The sequence below is a fragment of the Pseudophryne corroboree genome, chromosome 4, assembly GCF_028390025.1.
Source record: "Pseudophryne corroboree isolate aPseCor3 chromosome 4, aPseCor3.hap2, whole genome shotgun sequence".
Classification (NCBI taxonomy): Eukaryota; Metazoa; Chordata; class Amphibia; order Anura; family Myobatrachidae; genus Pseudophryne; species Pseudophryne corroboree.
The window spans coordinates 91,175,538-91,200,333 of record NC_086447.1 but is presented as its reverse complement, the minus strand read 5'-3'; the positions used below and the strand labels follow the sequence as shown (position 1 = coordinate 91,200,333).

The 24,796-nt window shown below is 45.9% G+C and overlaps 1 protein-coding gene across 2 annotated transcripts in view; it reads left to right on the top strand.

Annotated features, from left to right (window-relative positions):
* The window catches only part of SPATS1 (spermatogenesis associated serine rich 1), a 150,701-nt gene that overhangs the window by 5,432 nt on the left and 120,473 nt on the right, over nucleotides 1-24,796 (top strand). Inside the window, exon 2 of one of the 2 annotated variants that reach the window (XM_063915256.1) lies at nucleotides 17,960-18,098. The exons of the other annotated variant lie outside the window; for it this stretch is intronic. Coding sequence (XP_063771326.1) covers nucleotides 17,993-18,098 — 106 coding nt within the window. The 5' untranslated portion in view covers nucleotides 17,960-17,992. The remainder of the gene's footprint in view (nucleotides 1-17,959; nucleotides 18,099-24,796) is intronic. 2 annotated transcript variants of the gene reach the window in all.

The following is a 24,796-nucleotide window of genomic DNA, read 5'->3' as shown; positions in this document are numbered from 1 at the left end:
ACATGACGCAAAGAAAAAAAGAGGCGCAATGAGGTAGCTGTGTGAGTAAGATAAGCGACCCTAGTGGCCGACACAAACACCGGGCCCATCTAGGAGTGGCACTGCAGTGTCACGCAGGATGGCCCTTCCAAAAAACACTCCCCAAACAGCACATGACGCAAAGAAAAATTAAAGAAAAAAGAGGTGCAAGATGGAATTGTCCTTGGGCCCTCCCACCCACCCTTATGTTGTATAAACAGGACATGCACACTTTAACCAACCCATCATTTCAGTGACAGGGTCTGCCACACGACTGTGACTGAAATGACGGGTTGGTTTGGACCCCCACCAAAAAAGAAGCAATTAATCTCTCCTTGCACAAACTGGCTCTACAGAGGCAAGATGTCCACCTCATCATCATCCTCCGATATATCACCGTGTACATCCCGCTCCTCACAGATTATCAATTCGTCCCCACTGGAATCCACCATCTCAGCTCCCTGTGTACTTTGTGGAGGCAATTGCTGCTGGTCAATGTCTCCACGGAAGAATTGATTATAATTCATTTTAATGAACATCATCTTCTCCACATTTTCTGGAAGTAACCTCGTACGCCGATTGCTGACAAGGTGAGCGGCGGCACTAAACACTCTTTCGGAGTACACACTTGTGGGAGGGCAACTTAGGTAGAATAAAGCCAGTTTGTGCATGGGTCTCCAAATTGCCTCTTTTTCCTGCCAGTATAAGTACGGACTGTGTGACGTGCCTACTTGGATGCGGTCACTCATATAATCCTCCACCATTCTTTCAATGGGGAGAGAATCATATGCAGTGACAGTAGACGACATGTCCGTAATCGTTGACAGGTCCTTCAGTCCGGACCAGATGTCAGCATCAGCAGTCGCTCCAGACTGCCCTGCATCACCGCCAGCGGGTGGGCTCGGAATTCTGAGCCTTTTCCTCGCACCCCCAGTTGCGGGAGAATGTGAAGGAGGAGATGTTGACAGGTCGCGTTCCGCTTGACTTGACAATTTTCTCACCAGCAGGTCTTTGAACCCCAGCAGACTTGTGTCTGCCGGAAAGAGAGATCCAAGGTAGGTTTTAAATCTAGGATCGAGCACGGTGGCCAAAATGTAGTGCTCTGATTTCAACAGATTGACCACCCGTGAATCCTTGTTAAGCGAATTAAGGGCTCCATCCACAAGTCCCACATGCCTAGCGGAATCGCTCCGTGTTAGCTCCTCCTTCAATGTCTCCAGCTTCTTCTGCAAAAGCCTGATGAGGGGAATGACCTGACTCAGGCTGGCAGTGTCTGAACTGACTTCACGTGTGGCAAGTTCAAAGGGCAGCAGAACCTTGCACAACTTTGAAATCATTCTCCACTGCGCTTGAGACAGGTGCATTCCACCTCCTATATCGTGCTGAATTGTATAGGCTTGAATGGCCTTTTGCTGCTCCTCCAACCTCTGAAGCATATATAGGGTTGAATTCCACCTCGTTACCACTTCTTGCTTCAGATGATGGCAGGGCAGGTTCAGGCGTTTTTGGTGTTGCTCCAGTCTTCTGTACGTGGTGCCTGTACGCCGAAAGTGTCCCGCAATTCTTCTGGCCACCGACAGCATCTCTTGCACGCCCCTGTCGTTTTTTAAAAAATTCTGCACCACCAAATTCAAGGTATGTGCAAAACATGGGACGTGCTGGAATTTGCCCAGATTTAATGCACACACAATATTGCTGGCGTTGTCCGATGCCACAAATCCACAGGAGAGTCCAATTGGGGTAAGCCATTCCGCGATGATCTTCCTCAGTTGCCGTAAGAGGTTTTCAGCTGTGTGCGTATTCTAGAAACCGGTGATACAAAGCGTAGCCTGCCTAGGAAAGAGTTGGCGTTTGCGAGATGCTGCTACTGGTGCCGCCGCTGCTGTTCTTGCGGCGGGAGTCCATACATCTACCCAGTGGGCTGTCACAGTCATATAGTCCTGACCCTGCCCTGCTCCACTTGTCCACATGTCCGTGGTTAAGTGGACATTGGGTACAGCTGCATTTTTTAGGACACTGGTGACCCTTTTTCTGAGGTCTGTGTACATTTTCGGTATCGCCTGCCTAGAGAAATGGAACCTAGATGGTATTTGGTACCGGGGACACAGTACCTCCAACAAGTCTCTAGTTGGCTCTGCAGTAATGATGGATACCGGAACCACGTTTCTCACCACCCAGGATGCCAAGGCCTCAGTTATCCGCTTTGCAGCAGGATGACTGCTGTGATATTTCATCTTCCTCGCAAAGGACTGTTGGACAGTCAATTGCTTGGTGGAAGTAGTAAAAGTGGTCTTACGATTTCCCCTCTGGGATGACCATCGACTCCCAGCAGCAACAACAGCAGCGCCAGCAGCAGTAGGCGTTACACGCAAGGATGCATCGGAGGAATCCCAGGCAGGAGAGGAATCGTCAGAATTGCCAGTGACATGGCCTGCAGGACTATTGGCATTCCTGGGGAAGGAGGAAATTGACACCGAGGGAGTTGGTGGGGTGGTTTGCGTGAGCTTGGTTACAAGAGGAAGGGATTTACAGGTCAGTGGACTGCTTCCGCTGTCGCCCAAAGTTTTTGAACTTGTCACTGACTTATTATGAATGCGCTGCAGGTGACGTATAAGGGAGGATGTTCCGAGGTGGTTAACGTCCTTACCCCTACTTATTACAGCTTGACAAAGGCAACACACGGCTTGACAAATGTTGTCCGCATTTCTGGTGAAATACTTCCACACCGAAGAGCTGATTTTTTTGGTATTTTCACCAGGCATGTCAACGGCCCTATTCCTCCCACGGACAACAGGTGTCTCCCCGGGTGCCTGACTTAAACAAACCACCTCACCATCAGAATCCTCCTTGTCAATTTCCTCCCCAGCGCCAGCAACACCCATATCCTCCTCATCCTGGTGTACTTCAACACTGACATCTTCAATCTGACTATCAGGAACTGGACTGCGGGTGCTCCTTCCAGCACTTGCAGGGGGCGTGCAAATGGTGGAAGGCGCATGCTCTTCACGTCCAGTGTTGGGAAGGTCAGGCATCGCAACCGACACAATTGGACTCTCCTTGTGGATTTGGGATTTCGAAGAACGCACAGTTCTTTGCGGTGCTTTTGCCAGCTTGAGTCTTTTCAGTTTTCTAGCGAGAGGCTGAGTGCTTCCATCCTCATGTGAAGCTGAACCACTAGCCATGAACATAGGCCAGGGCCTCAGCCGTTCCTTGCCACTCCGTGTGGTAAATGGCATATTGGCAAGTTTACGCTTCTCCTCCGACAATTTTATTTTAGATTTTGGAGTCCTTTTTTTACTGATATTTGGTGTTTTGGATTTGACATGCTCTGTACTATGACATTGGGCATCGGCCTTGGCAGACGACGTTGCTGGCATTTCATCGTCTCGGCCATGACTAGTGGCAGCAGCTTCAGCACGAGGTGGAAGTGGATCTTGATCTTTCCCTAATTTTGGAACCTCAACATTTTTGTTCTCCATATTTTAATAGGCACAACTAAAAGACACAGAGGTAGCTACAGCCGTGGACTACCGTACTGTGTCTGCTGCTAATATAGACTGGATGATAATGAGATGAAATCAATATATATTATATCACACTAGTACTGCAGCCGGACAGGTAGATATATTTATTATGTAATGACTGATGACGGACCTGCTGGACACTGTCAGCTCAGCAGCACCGCAGACTGCTACAGTAAGCTACTATAGTAGTATGTATAAAGAAGAAAGAAAAAAAAAAAACCACGGGTAGGTGGTATACAATTATGGATGGACGAGCGACTGCCGACACAGAGGTAGCTACAGCCGTGGACTACCGTACTGTGTCTGCTGCTAATATAGACTGGATGATAATGAGATGAAATCAATATATATATATATATAATATCACACTAGTACTGCAGCCGGACAGGTATATATATTTATTATGTAATGACTGATGACGGACCTGCTGGACACTGTCAGCTCAGCAGCACCGCAGACAGCTACAGTAAGCTACTATAGTAGTATGTATAAAGAAGAAAGAAAAAAGAAAAAACCACGGGTAGGTGGTATACAATTATGGATGGACGAGCGACTGCCGACACAGAGGTAGCTACAGCCGTGGACTACCGTACTGTGTCTGCTGCTAATATAGACTGGATGATAATGAGATGAAATCAATATATATATATATAATATCACACTAGTACTGCAGCCGGACAGGTAGATATATTTATTATGTAATGACTGATGACGGACCTGCTGGACACTGTCAGCTCAGCAGCACCGCAGACTGCTACAGTAAGCTACTATAGTAGTATGTATAAAGAAGAAAAAAAAAAAAAACACGGGTAGGTGGTATACAATTATGGATGGACGAGCGACTGCCGACACAGAGGTAGCTACAGCCGTGGACTACCGTACTGTGTCTGCTGCTAATATAGACTGGATGATAATGAGATGAAATCAATATATATTATATCACACTAGTACTGCAGCCGGACAGGTAGATATATTTATTATGTAATGACTGATGACGGACCTGCTGGACACTGTCAGCTCAGCAGCACCGCAGACTGCTACAGTAAGCTACTATAGTAGTATGTATAAAGAAGAAAGAAAAAAAAAAAAACCACGGGTAGGTGGTATACAATTATGGATGGACGAGCGACTGCCGACACAGAGGTAGCTACAGCCGTGGACTACCGTACTGTGTCTGCTGCTAATATAGACTGGATGATAATGAGATGAAATCAATATATATATTATATCACACTAGTACTGCAGCCGGACAGGTAGATATATTTATTATGTAATGACTGATGACGGACCTGCTGGACACTGTCAGCTCAGCAGCACCGCAGACTGCTACAGTAAGCTACTATAGTAGTATGTATAAAGAAGAAAGAAAAAAAAAAAACCACGGGTAGGTGGTATACAATTATGGATGGACGAGCGACTGCCAACACAGAGGTAGCTACAGCCGTGGACTACCGTACTGTGTCTGCTGCTAATATAGACTGGATGATAATGAGATGAAATCAATATATATATATATATATATATATATATATAATATCACTAGTACTGCAGCCGGACAGGTATATATATTTATTATGTAATGACTGATGACGGACCTGCTGGACACTGTCAGCTCAGCAGCACCGCAGACTGCTACAGTAAGCTACTATAGTAGTATGTATAAAGAAGAAGAAAGAAAAAAAAAAAAACGGGTAGGTGGTATACAATATTATATATATATTATATACAATTATATATATATTATATATATTAAACTGGTGGTGATTATTAAACTGGTGGTCAGGTCACTGGTCACACTATCAGCAACTTGCAAGTAGTACTCCTAAGCAGACAATCACAATATATATTATACTGGTGGTCAGTGTGGTCACAATGGCAGTGTGGCACTCTGGCAGCAAAAGTGTGCACTGTACGTTATATGTACTCCTGAGTCCTGCTCTCAGACTCTAACTGCTCCCCACTGTCAGTGTCTCCCCCACAAGTCAGATAATACAGTCACACTATCTATCACTTCAGCAAGTAACTAGTCTAGTACTCCTCCTAATGCTCCCCAAAATTACTACTGTGTCTCTCTCTACTGTCTCACTCTCTTCTCTATAAACGGAGAGGACGCCAGCCACGTCCTCTCCCTATGAATCTCAATGCACGTGTGAAAATTGCGGCGACGCGCGGCTCCTTATATAGAATCCGAGTCTCGCGATAGAATCCGAGCCTCGCGAGAATCCGACAGCGGGATGATGACGTTCGGGCGCGCTCGGGTTAACCGAGCAAGGCGGGAAGATCCGAGTCGCTCGGCCCCGTGTAAAAAAAAATGAAGTTCGGGCGGGTTCGGATTCCGAGGAACCGAACCCGCTCATCTCTACTCGGAATGAGGGCCAATGTTACTTACCAGTGCACTACTTATACTAATATTGGTTTTCTTAATCAGTTTCAGTTGTATGTATTTCAGCTGCTGTGTTTGTTTGCTGTACTGGTCCTCCTATCCTATGCCAGTTCTGCTCAAACAACTGCATAGAGTAGAATGTATTTTTTCCCCCAGCTCTGTTAGTACAGATGAGATACTCTGCAACATGCTAATTACAAGAAAGGGACTAAATCTGAGTTGGTTGCCTTTTAATTCTAGTTGTAAATATAAAATGTGCTGAGCGGAAACACGCGATGTGGCCCATTCAGCATGCCTGGCAATATGGGCATCCTCAGATGTGCCCAGAATAACCAGCAGTGTGGCTTCACAGTGAGCTATATAGTAATCGATCAGTCCCATCTCCGTCATGTGCAGTCCTGCCGCCTCAGAAATGCATGCCCCCAATGGCTCCCAACACATTGATGGAGATGGGACAGACTGGGGCGAGATGTATCCAGCCTTGTAGCACTGGTGTAATTGTCTTTCTATTATTGTATGTGAAGTATTGGTGGAGAGTTGGAAAAACCTCTTTTTTGAAACTCAGTATCACTAGCAGCACATGCGCACAGAGATCTAGGTGCTCTTTTCTGGTTTGCATTGTAGAGAGATAAAGTGGAGAGAGATAAGGTACCAATCAGCTCCCAACTGCCATGTCACATGTCAACAATTACATTTGTTTTATCAATGCAAAGTGGTCACTCATTTCACTGTGTTCCTGTGAACAGATTGCATCAACATTATTACTAGAATATTACCACAATTGGGCGGGGGGGTGGGGGGGGGGGGGGGGTTCCGATGACTTCAGCTAATCGGCTGTGGCTGATGGTCATCAATATTAGTTCACAACTTGAATCAGGGTTATCCACCTCCAAACAGGCACAGATGAACAGATAAATACAAAATAATATTCAGTGCAGACCTTGACACCAATGGGCCTCATTCATCTGAAGCCACAAGTGGCGATTTCACTTGCTACTTGAGATTCCTCTGCGCCCTTGGAGAGCTGCTCAGCCTGAGCATCTCAGAGACACTTAGAATCTATGCTATGACCCAGGGATTGCCATCGACCATCGATGGCTCAAAATCATCTATGGTTTATGGCTGATGTCAAACACTTTAGCCATCAAAGCTGGAGAACCACATGATTTCCTGCCATCTATGGTAAAGACAAACCAAATAGTTTTTTTCCCCTTTACAATGTGTCTGGGCACGCAGCATAGCCCTGCCCCAGTCACTGATTGGCCCACAGTCCACGTCATAGTAAAGCAGGGATAACCATTGATGGGTAAAACCATTGATGGATCCTTAGCAGATAGTTTTGGTACCATCGATGGCAGCCATCGATTAATAACCCAATGATGGCCATCCCTGCTATGAGCCAAAATGCGATGATGGTTCCAATGTTTCTGCACTTGTATGCCATTGATTGGAAATAAGGAGGCAGCAGTGGGTGCTCAGGTTAGCTTCTGTCCATATTAGCATATATTCATGATTGCGGAGGGAAAAAATGGCAACACTTTTAGTATTAAGTTTAACACCCACATCTGAATGCCCAATTACATAATGCATAATTTCTACAAAAATGTATATATTTTTTTAGATATTTCTCACATTTTCTATCGCCATTTACTCCGGGGCCCGTGAATCTGTGCACAATGCAAGAAAATAATAAAACGATTATTGATTTTTGGAGGCATTAAGATTTTGAATGGGAACAAAGTATTTTGTTTAAAAGTCATTTTCTCTATTATGTATTATTCTTTACAAGCCTTGTTTCAATCCTTGGAGTTCCCATTATGTAAAGTTATGCCACATAAAAGCAAAAGTTTTTATTTACAAATATGATAGTCGTGCTTAAAAAAGTCGTGCTGAAAAGTGTTCTAAAATAGTAAAGTTATATTAACCCTTGAGGGACCCCATTCTTATTTAATGATTGTGTTTTATGTCGTCTTGTGTTTCTGACTCATTTTATTAATTTAAGTTATACTTTTTATATCTACCGTATTAGAGTTTTGGTTGGAAGGCAGCACTTTGTGGGCTGTGTTACCATTCATCCAAATACTCAGAGTTCCTGTTCTCTGATGTACAGTGCAAAATAGGATATGCCTTATTTCATTGTATATTATGCCTTTATTTGTATGTATTAATGTATTTCTTCCTCTTACAACTTATTAATGTAATGTATAGTGAGTGTATTCAACTAATCTATTATTTAGTTTATTCAAATCATTATTTTATCTTTCAGTCCTTTCAGGCTTAGTTTTCTCAGATTACATATAGATGCTACTACAACCTGGAGGAGATGCATCAAGCCTTGGAGAAAGATAAAGTAGGAAGGTTGCCCAATCAACTTCTAACTGTCCTTCAAATACTGTGCTACATAAACAACAGTTAGAAGCTTATTTATTGCTTTGGGCAAGTTCTCCACTTTAATTTTCTCCAAGGCTTGATACATCTACCCCATATTAATACACCACAGGGCTGATTCTGAGAATCACATATATCTATGTTACCAGACACCAATGGTGAGTTATGTGAGTGTCTGGTGGGAGTGTCATGGGCATATATAAAAAGCTCTGTTTGATTCTAAGGGGTCTTAAGCCTTGGAGAGAGATAAAGTAAATGGAGATAAAGTAACAGCTAATTAGCTCCTAACTGCCATGTTCTTCCCCTTTATCTCCATCTACTTTATCTCTTTCAAAGGCTAAGGGGGTTATTCAAACACTGTATGCAATAGCGGCCCGCAGCGCAGTTTGCCGGTGGCGGCAAACTGCTCATGTGCCGCGGCCGCACAGCAGCTGCATAGCCATACACATTATGGTCACATTCCCGATGGATGCAACCGTACTGTAATTGACAGGCATCAATATTGTGGGGGCAGGGTTATGGCATTTCAGGGGCGGCATCAGAAAAATGGGGGTGGGCCGGGACCGTTTTAAAGAGCGACTGCGTGATGTCACATGCAGCCGCTCCATTAAAAAAAATGCTGTCAGGGGTCCACATTAGTTCCGATGTGTCCACTATTAAATTGCGGACACATCGGGAGGCGGTCTTACACATGCTGGGCGGCCTTGCTCTTTGCTGGGCAGCCCTCAGCATGTGCAGAGATGAACGCAGATCTGGCTGCATTCATCTCTGAATTACCCCCTTAGTACACAGACCCCTAAGTCGTGGGTACAGAGAAGGCAAACCTGTTACAGACAATTCTCCTGTACCTAGCATGGTACAAGGGCCTAATTCAGACTTGATCGTACCTGTGCAAAATTTTGCACGGCTACGATCAGTTACTCAGACATGCGGGGGGACGCCCAGCACAGCGCTAGTCCATCCCGCATGTCTGGCTTTGCCCCGCCGCACAAGTACAAAAGCATTGCACAGCGGCAATGCTTTTGTACTTGACAAGTAGCTCCCTACCAGCGCAGCTCCTGCGCGCTGGCAGGGAGCTAGTTGTCGCAGTGGCAGCGTGTGACGTCACGCAGCCACCACGGCCTGCCCCTCGCATAGTCCGGGCACACCTGCGCTGCCCAGACATGCCCCTAAAATGGCGGCCAAATGCCGCCGGCCTGCCCCCTCCCGCCCAGTGACCGCCTCTGCCTGTCAATCAGGCAGAGGCAAACGCTGGGCTGAGATGGCCATCGGCTGTCTGGCATGCGCCGGTGCACTGTGGCGCAGACGCAGTTCAGACCTGATCAGACCTGGCGAAAACACACAGCAGCAATCAGGTCTGAATTAGGCCCTAAGTGCAGATGTTGATGACAGTTGTGGCAACCGGTATAAAATCAATGGGCCAAGCGGCTTTCTACTTGCCCACACACTATACCCCGCATCAGTTTAGCTGATACCTGCATTAGTATAAGGCGGTAAGTCAGGATTCTGCCTGTAACTACAGCCACTGTGTGTGCGAATCAGACTCAAATCTTCAGCCTCGACTAAATACCATTGTACATCTGTGAGTTTATTCAGCTGTGTGGCTTGTTACACTGGTACTATTCAGAGAAGTCTCGATTGTTGCACTTCTAGCTAGTATCCATTGTAGTGCAGGTTTCACTTTCAATTTAAACATTTCCCAGTTATTTTTTAATTTATTGCTGTATCTGTTACAATATATTTTATAGAGATACTATTTCTGAGCCCTACATTCACCCCAGCCATTTAGCTCTTATCCCAAGATAACAAAATAGGCCAGTAGACCTACATCTAATGCATTTTTTTTTTTTTTGCATAGGCCTAAAGAACTTGTTTTGGTAGACTGTTAACAAATTTGCTTTGCCTGGCAGTATTTTTTGCAATTCAGCAATTTTAGAGATTTCTTAGAGCTGACTCAGCAGAATTACAATTTATGCAAACCAAGTTATCTTGAAAGTACTGTAACTGTAGATGATCATTCTGACCAAAGTGAGTAACAAACTTTTGAATCGTGCTGGAAAACTACAACGAGGGATAAAAAGAATGTGCTACAGTCAGGCTGTAAATACCGGCGTGTCTGCATTTGGAATATTTTCTAAGTAAATGTACAAATTCATAGCACAAAGTCAGTAGGAGACCGGGGAAAAACATGTCAAGAGCAAAATGCTGAAAAACAGGTTCTAAATAGAGATGTGAGGCAGACACGTTTTGGGTTTTGAGTTTTGATTTTGGATCTGGATTGGTTTTGCCAAAACCACCCTTTCGGGTTTTGGTTTTGGATCTGGATGTTTTTGTTGAAAAAAACATAAAAAAAAGCTAAAATCACAGAATTTGTGGGTCATTTTGATCCTATGGTATTATTAACCTCAATAACATTCATTTCCAGTCTATTCTTCATACCTCACACCTCACAATATTGTTTTTAGGCCAAAAGGTTGCACCGAGCTAGCTGGGTGACTAAGCTAAGCGACACAAGTGGGCGGCACAAACACCTGGCCCATCTAAGAGTGGCACTACAGTGGAAGACCGGATGGCAGATTAAAAAAATTAGGCCCCAAACAGCACATAATGCAAAGAAAAAAAGAGGTGCAAGATGGAATTGTCCTTGGGCCCTCCCACCGGGTGTCGTACAGTATGCCGGCGCTCGGGCTCCCGGCAACCAGCATACCGGCACCGGGAGCACGACCGCCGGCATACCGACAGCGTGGCGAGCGCAAAGGAGCCCCTTGCGGGCTCGCTGCACTCGCCACGCTGCGGGCACGGTGGCGCGCTACGCGCGCCACACTATTTTATTCTCCCTCCAGGGGGGTCGTGGACCCCCACGAGGGAGAATAGTTGTCGGTATGCCGGGTGTCGGGATGCCGGCGCCGGTATACTGTGCGCCGGGATCCCGACATTCGGGATACAGAAGACCACCCCTCCCACCCACACTTATGTTGTATAAACAGGACATGCACACTATAACAAACTAATCATTTCAGCGACAGGGTCTGCCACACGACTGTGGCTGAAATCATTGGTTTGTTTGAGCCCCACAAAAAAGAAGCAATTAACCCCCCCCCCCCACCAAAATAGAAGCAATTAATCTCTCCTTGCACAAACTGGCTCTACAGAGGCAAGATGTCATCCTCATCCTCCGATTCCTCACCCCTTTCAGTGTGTACATCCTCATTCTCACAGAGTATTAATTCGTCCCCACTGGACTCCACCATCACAGGTCCCTCTACTTTCTGGAGGCAATTGCTGGTAAAGGTCTTCCTGGAGGAATTTATCATTCATTTTGATGAACATCATCTTCTCCACATTTTGTGGAAGTAACCTCCTATGCCAATCGCTGACAAGGTTACCGGCTGCACTAAACACTCTTTTGGAGTACACACTGGAGGGGGGGCAACTTAGGTAAAATAAAGCCAATTTGTGCAAGGGCCTCCAAATTGCCTCTTTTTCCTGCCAGTATACGTACGGACGTGTCTGACATTTCTACTTCAATGCGGTCACTCATATAATCCTCCACCATTCTTTCAGTGGTGATAGAATCATATGCAGTGACAGTAGACATGTCAGTAATAGTTGGCAGCTCCTTCAGTCCGGACCAGATGTCAGCACTCGCTCCTGACTGCCCTGCATCATCGCCAGCAGGTGGGCTCGGAAATGTTATTCTTTTCCTCGCAGCAACAGTTGCGGGAGAAAATGAAGGAGGAGCTGTTGATGGGTCACGTTCCGCTTGAGTTGACAATTTTCTCACCAGCAGGTCTTTGCGCCTCTGCAGACTTCTGTCCGCTGGAAAGAGAGATACAACGTAGACTTTAAATGTAGGATTGAGCACGGTGGCCAAAATGTAGTGCTCTGATTTCAAAAGATTAACCACCCTTGAATCCTGGCAAAGCGAATGAAGGGCTCCAGCCACAAGTCCCATATACATCGCGCCGTCCTAGCTCCTCCTTGAATTCTCCATCTGCTTCTGCAAATCCCTGATAAGGGGAATGACCTGACTCAAGCTGGCAGTGTCTGAACTGACTTCATGTGTGGCAAGTTCGAAGGGTTGGAGAACCTTGCACAAAACGGAAATCATTCTCTACTGGGCTTGAGTCAGGTGCATTACCCCATCTTTGCCTATATCATTGGTGGGTGTATAGGCTTGAATGGCCTTTTGCTACTCTTCCATCCTCTGAAGCATATAGGGGTCATTCCGAGTTGTTAGCTTACTAGCAGATTTTAGCAGCATTGCACACGCTAGGCCGCCGCCCTCTGGGAGTGTATCTTAGCATAGCAGAATTGCGAACGAAAGATTAGCAGAATTGCGAATAGAAATTTCTTAGCAGTTTCTGAGTAGCTCGAGACTTACTCTTACACTGCGATCAGCTCAGCCCGTTTCGTTCCTGGTTTGACATCACAAACATGCCCTGCGTTCAGCCAGCCACTACCCCGTTTCTCCAGACACTCCCGCGTTTTATCCTGGCACGCCTGCGTTTTTCCGCACACTCCCTGAAAACGGTCAGTTTCCGCCCAGAAACACCCACTTCCTGTCAATCACACTCGATCACATCAACGCTGAAAATTCTTCGTTTGGACGTGAGTAAATCTACTAAGTTTTGTGCTAAAATACTTAGCGCATGCGCACTGCGTACCATGCGCATGCGCATTTTTGCCTTAATCGCTCCGTTGCAAAAATCGGCAATGAGCGAACAACTCGGAATGACCCCCATAGAGTGTTGAATTCCACCTCGTTACCACCTCTTGCTTCAGGTGATGGCAGGGCAGGTTCAGGAGTGCTTGCTGGCGCTCCAATCTTCGTCACGCAGTCGCTGAATGTCAAAAGTGGCCCGAAATTTTTCAGGCCACCAACAGCATCTCCTGCACTCCCGTCGCTTTTCAAAAATTTCTGCACCACCAAATTAATTGTATGTGCAAAACATGGGACATGCTGGAATTTGCCCAAATGTAATGCACAAACAATATTTTTGGCTCTGTCAGATATCAATAATCCCCAGGAGAGTCTAAGTGGGGTAAGCCATTGTGCGATGATGTCCCTCAGTTTCCATAAGAGGTTGTCAGCGGCGTGCTCTTACGGAAACCGGTGATACATTGCTTAGCCTGCCTAGGAAAAGTTGACGTTTGTGAGATGCTGCTGCTGGTGCCACTGCTGTTGTTGCTGCGGGTGGCCATACATCTACCCAGTGGGCTGTCACAGTCATGTAGTCCTTAGTTTGCCCTGCTCCACTTGTCCACGTGTCCGTGGTTAAGTGGACAGTGGGTACAACCGCATTTTTCAGGACACCAAGGACACTTTTTTCTTAATGTCCCTGTACAGTCTGGGAATCGTTTGCCTAGTGAAGTGGAATCTAGATGGAATTTGGTACCTGGGACACAGTATGTCCCTCAACTGTCTAAATCCCACTGCACTAATGGCGGATACTGGATGCACATCTAACACCAACATAGTTGTTATGGCCTCAGTAATCCGCTTTGCAACAGGTGACTGCTGTCATATTTCATCTTCCTCGCAAAGGACTGTTGGACAGTCAGTTGCTTAGATGAAGTAGTACAAGTGGTCTTCCGACTTCCTCTCTGGGATGACGATCGACTCCCAGCAGCAACAACAGCAGCAGCAGCAGCAGCAGCAGTAGGCGTACCACTCAAGGATTCTCTAGAGGAATCCCGGTTAGGAGAGGACTCATCAGGCATGCCAGTAACATGACCTGCAGGACTACTGACGTTCCTGACTGAGGAGGAACTTGACGTTGAGGGAGTTAGTGGTGTGGCTTGCAGGAGTTTGGGTACAACAGGAAGAAGGGATTTAGGTGTCAGTGGACTGCTTATGCTCTTACCCAAAGTTTTTGAACCTGACAATGACTTATGATGAATGCGCTGAATGTAACGTATAAGGGAGGATGTTCCTAGGTGGTTAACATCCTTACCCCTACTTATTATGGATTGACAAAGGCAGCACACAGCTTGACACCTGTTGTCCGGATTTGTGGAGAAATAATTCCACACCGAAGAGGTGGCTTTTTTGGTATTTTGCCCAGGCATGACAATGGGCTTTCTCATCCCATGGACAACAACTGTCTCCGCTGGTGCCTTATTCAAACAAACCACATCACCATCAGAATCCTCATCGTCAACTTCATCCTCAGCGCCAGCTACATCAATATCCTCCTCATCCTGGTGTTCTTCTACAGTGACATCCTCAATCTCAATATCAGCAACTGAACTAGTGGTGCTCCTCCCAGCACTCGCAGGGGGCGTGCAAATGGTGGTAGGAGCCTCCTCTTTCCATACATTCTTGGAAAGGTCAGGCCTAGACATCACAACTGTGGACACACTTGGACTCTCTCGAGGATTTGTAATATCTCTGAACGCAGAGTTGTTTTTTCCTGTGCTTTAACAAGCTGTTAGGGTCTCCTGCCCTGTGCTGCCACGTCGTCATGGCAACCGGGAGACAAGTGCTAGTGGAGTAACCTGAGCGCAGCTGATACTCCGGTTCGGGTCTTTTGCTGTGCAGTGGTTATAGGCTCTGTGCACGGCAGGGGATCCGGTGCTGGTTTTTGTGCTCACAGTCTGTGAGGTCTGAGTGGGGCGTGGACAGCACCTGCTTTATAAGGCCTCTTTTCAGGGTAAGCAGATGCTGCTGAATCTCTGTTGGTTAGTCAGTTCATGAAAGTTAGCCAGTACTGTGTAGCTTTGTATTTGTTTGTTGCTTACTGCAAATAGGCCTGGGGATTTGGTATTACACTCTGCCAATCCAGACCTAGCAGTAAGACTGGAGTCAGTCGTTTAGCTTGCTGGGGTTCTGTTATTACTCTGTGAACTTAGCAAGTTTGCGGCTGTATTCTAACACTTGCCTGTCTAATCCTGTCTCACTGTGCTAGGTGTCAGGGGTCAGTTTAGTGGCAGTAAGCTTAAACCTGTGCACTGCAAGTGAGAATCAGGATTGTGGAGGCTCTCCTTGTGTCTATCATTCCATCTCTGACCAAGGAGTTTACTGCCACACCCGTTGGTAACCCTTTAGGGTTTTGCTGTTGCCCTTAGCAACAGCATTTCGGGTTCTCTACGTATTAAAACACAACATCTTGCTTTTTACATCTGAGCAGTTCTAATACAAGGGAGATACCCAGTTCCTTAGCCTCTGGGCTTCTCTGTTCACTGTGTGTGTATTTTGTTACCCTATCACCTTCTGTGTACGTTATGTCATATTCCCCAGTTTGTCTGTGAGTCCATTTGTTTTGCATAACAGTTCAAACACCAGTACATTCCTGCAGGCACTGGTGTGCATAACACAAGCTTAATTTTTTACATTTTTTGAAAGGGATGAGGGCTTCCATCCTAATGAGAAGCTGAACCACCAGTCATGAACATAGGCCTTAGCCTTTCCTTGCCTTATTGTGTCGTGAATGGCATATTACCAATTTTACGTTTCTCATCAGATAATTTCTTTTTTTTCTGATTATTAAATTTTGTTTCTTGGATTTTACATGGCCTCTATGACATTGGGCATCAGCCTTAAGAGATGATGTTGATGGAATTGCATCATCAGTGTCATGACTGGTGGCAGCAGGAGCTTCAGCCCTAGGAACTGGAAGTGGTTCCTGATCTTCCACTATTTTTTTCTACAAATTTTTGTTCTCCATTTCACAGGACAGCACCCCTTAATTTTTACAGCACACAGAACAGTGCCCCTTTATTTTCACAGCACCCTTGTATTTTTACAGCATACAGGACCAGTGTACTTTTATTTTAACAGCCCCCCTGTATTTGGACCAGTGTACTTTTATTTTAACAACTGCACCCCTGTATTTTTACAGCATACAGGACCAGTTTACTTTTATTTTAATAACAGCACCCCTGTAATTTTAGAGCATACAGGACCAGTGTACTTTTATTTTAACAACTGCACCCCTGTATTTTTACAGCATACAGGGCCAGTGTACTTTTATTTTAACAGCACTCCTGTATTTTTACAGCATACAGGGCCAGTGTACTTTTGTTTTCACTGCACCCCTACATTTTACAGCATACAAGACAGGGACAGTGTACATTTATTTTCACTGCACCCCTGAATTTTTACGGCCTACAATACAGGGCCAGCACCCCTGTATTTTCACAGCATACAGGAGGACAGAGCCCCATGCCCCCTTGTACAAAACAGTGACAGCCAGGACAGCAACACCCATGTACAGCTGCAGCACCCCTAACAGCACATGAAACACCAGTGACAGCCAGGACAGCTCCTCTAACAGCACAGGGACACCACAGTGACAGGAACAGCACCCCTAAAGAGCACAAACTGACCCCACCTGACCCCACTACCCACAGAAAGACAGAGGTCTGTCTCCATCACTCTCCAAGTCCGGAGTGAAAATGGCGGCGATGCGCGGCTGTTTATATGGAATCCAAAATTCGTGAGAATCTGACTGCGTGATGATGACGTTTTGCCTCGTTCTGGTTTCTGAGTCTGGTGGGAAGTCCTGAGCCAGGCTCGGTTCCCAGCTCAGAATGTGAAGCTTGGGGGGTTCGGTTCTCAAACCCACTCATCTCTAGTTCTAAAATACACAAAGTTGCTTACAGACATCTTACTAGTGCCAAAAGCTGTGTAACACTTGAAAGGTATATTGTTTGTTCTAGTGAAGTACGATATATCTGTAGTTCATTGGTGGGTGTGAACACCACATATATCTGTGATGACGTCGTACACAAGCATATCATGGCTGCCCTGTAGCACAGTCAATTCCAAAATATCTGAAAAATACAGTATATCAGTACATCTGCTTGTGAGTATGGGCAATCCGTTGACCGCCCGTGCACTATCTGCAGGGACTGCCGACACTGACATCACAGCTGTAACGCCTGGCCCAATATATCAAGCGGTCAAGTGGTTAGTGTGTGTACCTTACATTATTGGCCACTATTTTGGTGCTGCAGGAAGTCAGAAGATACTGTACATCTTTCTAATGTGTACCCACCAGCCTTAGTGTAACAGATTACAGGTTGTTTAATTGAAGAACACACATCAATATGAAGGTCCTGCTCTTGGAAATGTTGAATTTAAGAACTTCATTTCATGTAGAGGTGCAGGCGACACTACAATCTTCTGGCATCAATTTGTCAGAAGTCTATAACCATTACACTGTTGGACATTAGAATGTTGGCAGCACAGACTATTTCAGCTCAGGCGTGACCTCCTGAGTGTACATGTGCAGGCACTATAAGTGGGAGGAGCCATGTCTACATGTAGTCAGTATAATATGTGGATAACAAAGAGTAGCAATGTGATGCTTCTGTTAAATTAAAGGTGACAGATTGTGGTAGCAAGTACACTTTTATATGAAACAAAGTTAAATAATTCAGGGGTCTATTCATGAAGCAGTGAAAAGAGTGATGAAGTGAGCCTGTGGAGAAGTTGCCCATGTCAACTAATCAGCTGCTCTGTACAATTCAATAGTATGTAAATTATAAATGTTACTTCAATACTGATTGGTTGCCATGGGCAACTTCTCCTCTTGCTCACTTCTTCACACACTTCATGAATAGACCCCCCAATTTGTTCTATGTAACCAGTTGTACAGTACCAGTTAAATTAAAGTACAGTATTCTGCATGATTTGCAGATGATGTAGAAGATTGCAAGGAGTTACTTAATCATGACAGCAATTACAAGCAACATGAGTGGTCTTCTGACCATGAAGCAGAGCACTGCAAAGGGGTCTACTTACCACTTATTCACAACGATGTGCCCACCTATCCTAAGTAAGTAGTTAGACTTCTCTGAAATGTTTCACCAATCTATCAAATGATTATGGTTGTCTGTCTGCACATGTTCCTAATCTTCTTATTGAGCAGCTTCAGGTAACCAAGGGAGAACTTTACCTCAGGTGTAGCTATTGGAAGGGTGTCACTGCAACCACCACGCAATGGGGAGCACCACCTGTCTGCAAAGCTTGAGGAGGAGAAGGGCTGCTAGCTCCAGCTTTATAAAAGGATACATGTACAGTATGCATTGGATAAATAAGATATATATCTTGGATATGAATAAGCAACACATGTATATATATTGGGTATATTGGATAAACTGATAGCTATTATTATTATTATTGTTTTTATCCTTCATTTATATGGCGCCACAAGGGTTCTGCAGTGCCCAATTACAGAGTGCATAAGCAAATAACCAAAACAGCAAAACAGTGACTTACAGTTGAAGACAATAAAGGCCCAGTACAGGGTAACTAAACACAGCTACATCAGCAAATAACACAGAGATAAGTATCCACAGGATTTGGGGCATTTGAGGATTATTACAGAAAGAGAAGGATAATCACATGAGGGAAGAGGGCCCTACTCGTGAGAGCTAACATTATAAAGCGGAGGGGCAGACAAACAGGGGTGACACAGATGGGGTAGACCGAGCATGGAAGAGAGGGTTAGGATGAGATTTGACTGGGTTTGGTAAAGAAGTGGGTCTTGGGTACAGTGATAATAGATAATGTCTGGTCTGCTCTTAGGGGAACATGTACTAAGCAGTGATAAAAGTGGAGAAGTGAGCCAGTGGACAAGTGTCCCTTGGCAACCAATCAGCTGCTCTGTACACTTTTATAGTATGCAAATTATAAATGTTACATCAATGCTGATTGGTTGCAATGGGCAACTTCTCCACTTTTATCACTGCTTAGTACATGTCTCATGAGCTTGCACAGCTTCAGTACAATAACCATAGCATCTGATCATGATGTCCCAATGTGAAGCCACTGATAAAAGGTCCAATCCCATTTTATATAGAGATGAGCGCCTGAAATTTTTCGGGTTTTGTGTTTTGGTTTTGGGTTCGGTTCCGCGGCCGTGTTTTGGGTTCGAACGCGTTTTGGCAAAACCTCACCGAATTTTTTTTGTCGGATTCGGGTGTGTTTTGGATTCGGGTGTTTTTTTCAAAAAACACTAAAAAACAGCTTAAATCATAGAATTTGGGGGTCATTTTGATCCCAAAGTATTATTAACCTCAAAAACCATAATTTACACTCATTTTCAGTCTATTCTGAATACCTCACACCTCACAATATTATTTTTAGTCCTAAAATTTGCACCGAGGTCGCTGTGTGAGTAAGATAAGCGACCCTAGTGGCCGACACAAACACCGGGCCCATCTAGGAGTGGCACTGCAGTGTCACGCAGGATGTCCCTTCCAAAAAACCCTCCCCAAACAGCACATGACGCAAAGAAAAAAAGAGGCGCAATGAGGTAGCTGTGTGAGTAAGATTAGCGACCCTAGTGGCCGACACAAACACCGGGCCCATCTAGGAGTGGCACTGCAGTGTCACGCAGGATGTCCCTTCCAAAAAACCCTCCCCAAACAGCACATGACGCAAAGAAAAAAAGAGGCGCAATGAGGTAGCTGTGTGAGTAAGATTAGCGACCCTAGTGGCCGACACAAACACCGGGCCCATCTAGGAGTGGCACTGCAGTGTCACGCAGGATGTCCCTTCCAAAAAACCCTCCCCAAACAGCACATGACGCAAAGAAAAAAAGAGGCGCAATGAGGTAGCTGTGTGAGTAAGATTAGCGACCCTAGTGGCCGACACAAACACCGGGCCCATCTAGGAGTGGCACTGCAGTGTCACGCAGGATGTCCCTTCCAAAAAACCCTCCCCAAACAGCACATGACGCAAAGAAAAAAAGAGGCGCAATGAGGTAGCTGACTGTGTGAGTAAGATTAGCGACCCTAGTGGCCGACACAAACACCGGGCCCATTTAGGAGTGGCACTGCAGTGTCACGCAGGATGTCCCTTCCAAAAAACCCTCCCCAATCAGCACATGATGCAAAGAAAAAGAAAAGAAAAAAGAGGTACAAGATGGAATTGTCCTTGGGCCCTCCCACCCACCCTTATGTTGTATAAACAAAACAGGACATGCACACTTTAACCAACCCATCATTTCAGTGACAGGGTCTGCCACACGACTGTGACTGATATGACGGGTTGGTTTGGACCCCCCCAAAAAAAGAAGCAATTAATCTCTCCTTGCACAAACTGGCTCTACAGAGGCAAGATGTCCACCTCATCATCACCCTCCGATATATCACCGTGTACATCCCCCTCCTCACAGATTATCAATTCGTCCCCACTGGAATCCACCATCTCAGCTCCCTGTGTACTTTGTGGAGGCAATTGCTGCTGGTCAATGTCTCCGCGGAGGAATTGATTATAATTCATTTTAATGAACATCATCTTCTCCACATTTTCTGGATGTAACCTCGTACGCCGATTGCTGACAAGGTGAGCGGCGGCACTAAACACTCTTTCGGAGTACACACTTGTGGGAGGGCAACTTAGGTAGAATAAAGCCAGTTTGTGCAAGGGCCTCCAAATTGCCTCTTTTTCCTGCCAGTATAAGTACGGACTGTGTGACGTGCCTACTTAGATGCGGTCACTCATATAATCCTCCACCATTCTATCAATGTTGAGAGAATCATATGCAGTGACAGTAGACGACATGTCCGTAATCGTTGTCAGGTCCTTCAGTCCGGACCAGATGTCAGCATCAGCAGTCGCTCCAGACTGCCCTGCATCACCGCCAGCGGGTGGGCTCGGAATTCTGAGCCTTTTCCTCGCACCCCCAGTTGCGGGAGAATGTGAAGGAGGAGATGTTGACAGGTCGCGTTCCGCTTGACTTGACAATTTTGTCACCAGCAGGTCTTTCAACCCCAGCAGACTTGTGTCTGCCGGAAAGAGAGATCCAAGGTAGGCTTTAAATCTAGGATCGAGCACGGTGGCCAAAATGTAGTGCTCTGATTTCAACAGATTGACCACCCGTGAATCCTTGTTAAGCGAATTAAGGGCTCCATCCACAAGTCCCACATGCCTAGCGGAATCGCTCCGTGTTAGCTCCTCCTTCAATGTCTCCAGCTTCTTCTGCAAAAGCCTGATGAGGGGAATGACCTGACTCAGGCTGGCAGTGTCTGAACTGACTTCACGTGTGGCAAGTTCAAAGGGCATCAGAACCTTGCACAACGTTGAAATCATTCTCCACTGCGCCTGAGACAGGTGCATTCCACCTACTATATCGTGCTCAATTGTATAGGCTTGAATGGCCTTTTGCTGCTCCTCCAACCTCTGAAGCATATAGAGGGTTGAATTCCACCTCGTTACCACTTCTTGCTTCAGATGATGGCAGGGCAGGTTCAGTAGTTTTTGGTGGTGCTCCAGTCTTCTGTACGTGGTGCCTGTACACCGAAAGTGTCCCGCAATTCTTCTGGCCACCGACAGCATCTCTTGCACGCCCCTGTCATTTTTTAAAAAATTCTGCACCACCAAATTCAAGGTATGTGCAAAACATGGGACGTGCTGGAATTTGCCCATATTTAATGCACACACAATATTGCTGGCGTTGTCCGATGCCACAAATCCACAGGAGAGTCCAATTGGGGTAAGCCATTCCGCGATGATCTTCCTCAGTTGCCGTAAGAGGTTTTCAGCTGTGTGCGTATTCTGGAAAGCGGTGATACAAAGCGTAGCCTGCCTAGGAAAGAGTTGGCGTTTGCGAGATGCTGCTACTGGTGCCGCCGCTGCTGTTCTTGCGGCGGGAGTCCATACATCTACCCAGTGGGCTGTCACAGTCATATAGTCCTGACCCTGCCCTGCTCCACTTGTCCACATGTCCGTGGTTAAGTGGACATTGGGTACAACTGCATTTTTTAGGACACTGGTGAGTCTTTTTCTGACGTCCGTGTACATTCTCGGTATCGCCTGCCTAGAGAAGTGGAACCTAGATGGTATTTGGTAATGGGGGCACACTGCCTCAATAAATTGTCTAGTTCCCTGTGAACTAACGACGGATACCGGACGCACGTCTAACACCAACATAGTTGTCAAGGCCTCAGTTATCCGCTTTGCAGCAGGATGACTGCTGTGATATTTCATCTTCCTCGCAAAGGACTGTTGAACAGTCAATTGCTTACTGGAAGTAGTACAAGTGGGCTTACGACTTCCCCTCTGGGATGACCATCGACTCCCAGCAGCAACAACAGCAGCGCCAGCAGCAGTAGGCGTTACACGCAAGGATGCATCGGAGGAATCCCAGGCAGGAGAGGAATCGTCAGAATTGCCAGTGACATGGCCTGCAGGACTATTGGCATTCCTGGGGAAGGAGGAAATTGACACTGAGGGAGTTGGTGGGGTGGTTTGCGTGAGCTTGGTTACAAGAGGAAGGGATTTACTGGTCAGTGGACTGCTTCCGCTGTCACCCAAAGTTTTTGAACTTGTCACTGACTTATTATGAATGCGCTGCAGGTGACGTATAAGGGAGGATGTTCCGAGGTGGTTAACGTCCTTACCCCTACTTATTACAGCTTGACAAAGGGAACACACGGCTTGACACCTGTTGTCCGCATTTCTGGTGAAATACCTCCACACCGAAGAGCTGATTTTTTTGGTATTTTCACCTGGCATGTCAACGGCCATATTCCTCCCACGGACAACAGGTGTCTCCCCGGGTGCCTGACTTAAACAAACCACCTCACCATCAGAATCCTCCTGGTCAATTTCCTCCCCAGCGCCAGCAACACCCATATCCTCCTCATCCTGGTGTACTTCAACACTGACATCTTCAATCTGACTATCAGGAACTGGACTGCGGGTGCTCCTTCCAGCACTTGCAGGGGGCGTGCAAATGGTGGAAGGCGCATGCTCTTCACGTCCAGTGTTGGGAAGGTCAGGCATCGCAACCGACACAATTGGACTCTCCTTGTTGATTTGGGATTTCGAAGAATGCACAGTTCTTTGCTGTGCTGCTTTTGCCAGCTTGAGTCTTTTCATTTTTCTAGCGAGAGGCTGAGTGCTTCCATCCTCATGTGAAGCTGAATTATGGACGGACTGCCTGCCGAGTGCAGACACAGAGGTAGCCACAGCCGTGAACTACCGTACTGTACTGTGTCTGCTGCTAATATAGACTGGTTGATAAAGAGATGTCTATGTAACTATGTATGTATAAAGAAGAAAGAAAAAAAAACCACGGTTAGGTGGTATACAATTATGGACGGACTGCCTGCCGAGTGCAGACACAGAGGTAGCCACAGCCGTGAACTACCGTACTGTACTGTGTCTGCTGCTAATATAGACTGGTTGATAAAGAGATGTCGTAGTAGTATGTATGTATAAAGAAGAAAAAAAAACCACGGTTAGGTGGTATATACAATTATGGACGGGCTGCCGAGTGCCGACACAGAGGTAGCCACAGCCGTGAACTACCGCACTGTACTGTGTCTGCTGCTAATATATAGACTGGTTGATAAAGAGATAGTATACTCGTAACTAGTATGTATGTATAAAGAAAGGAAAAAAAACCACGGTTAGGTGGTATATACAATTATGGACGGGCTGCCGAGTGCCGACACAGAGGTAGCCACAGCCGTGAACTACCGCACTGTACTGTGTCTGCTGCTAATATAGACTGGTTGATAAAGAGATAGTATACTCGTAACTAGTATGTATGTATAAAGAAAGAAAAAAAAACCACGGTTAGGTGGTATATACAATTATGGACGGGCTGCCGAGTGCCGACACAGAGGTAGCCACAGCCGTGAACTACCGCACTGTACTGTGTCTGCTGCTAATATAGACTGGTTGATAAAGAGATAGTATACTCGTAACTAGTATGACTATAAAGAAAGAAAAAAAAACCACGGTTAGGTGGTATATACAATTATGGACGGGCTGCCGAGTGCCGACACAGAGGTAGCCACAGCCGTGAACTACCGCACTGTACTGTGTCTGCTGCTAATATATAGACTGGTTGATAAAGAGATAGTATACTCGTAACTAGTATGTATGTATAAAGAAAGAAAAAAAAACCACGGTTAGGTGGTATATACAATTATGGACGGGCTGCCGAGTGCCGACACAGAGGTAGCCACAGCCGTGAACTACCGCACTGTACTGTGTCTGCTGCTAATATAGACTGGTTGATAAAGAGATAGTATACTCGTAACTAGTATGTATGTATAAAGAAAGAAAAAAAAACCACGGTTAGGTGGTATATACAATTATGGACGGGCTGCCGAGTGCCGACACAGAGGTAGCCACAGCCGTGAACTACCGCACTGTACTGTGTCTGCTGCTAATATATAGACTGGTTGATAAAGAGATAGTATACTCGTAACTAGTATGTATGTATAAAGAAAGAAAAAAAAACCACGGTTAGGTGGTATATACAATTATGGACGGGCTGCCGAGTGCCGACACAGAGGTAGCCACAGCCGTGAACTACCGCACTGTACTGTGTCTGCTGCTAATATATAGACTGGTTGATAAAGAGATAGTATACTCGTAACTAGTATGTATGTATAAAGAAAGAAAAAAAAACCACGGTTAGGTGGTATATACAATTATGGACGGGCTGCCGAGTGCCGACACAGAGGTAGCCACAGCCGTGAACTACCGCACTGTACTGTGTCTGCTGCT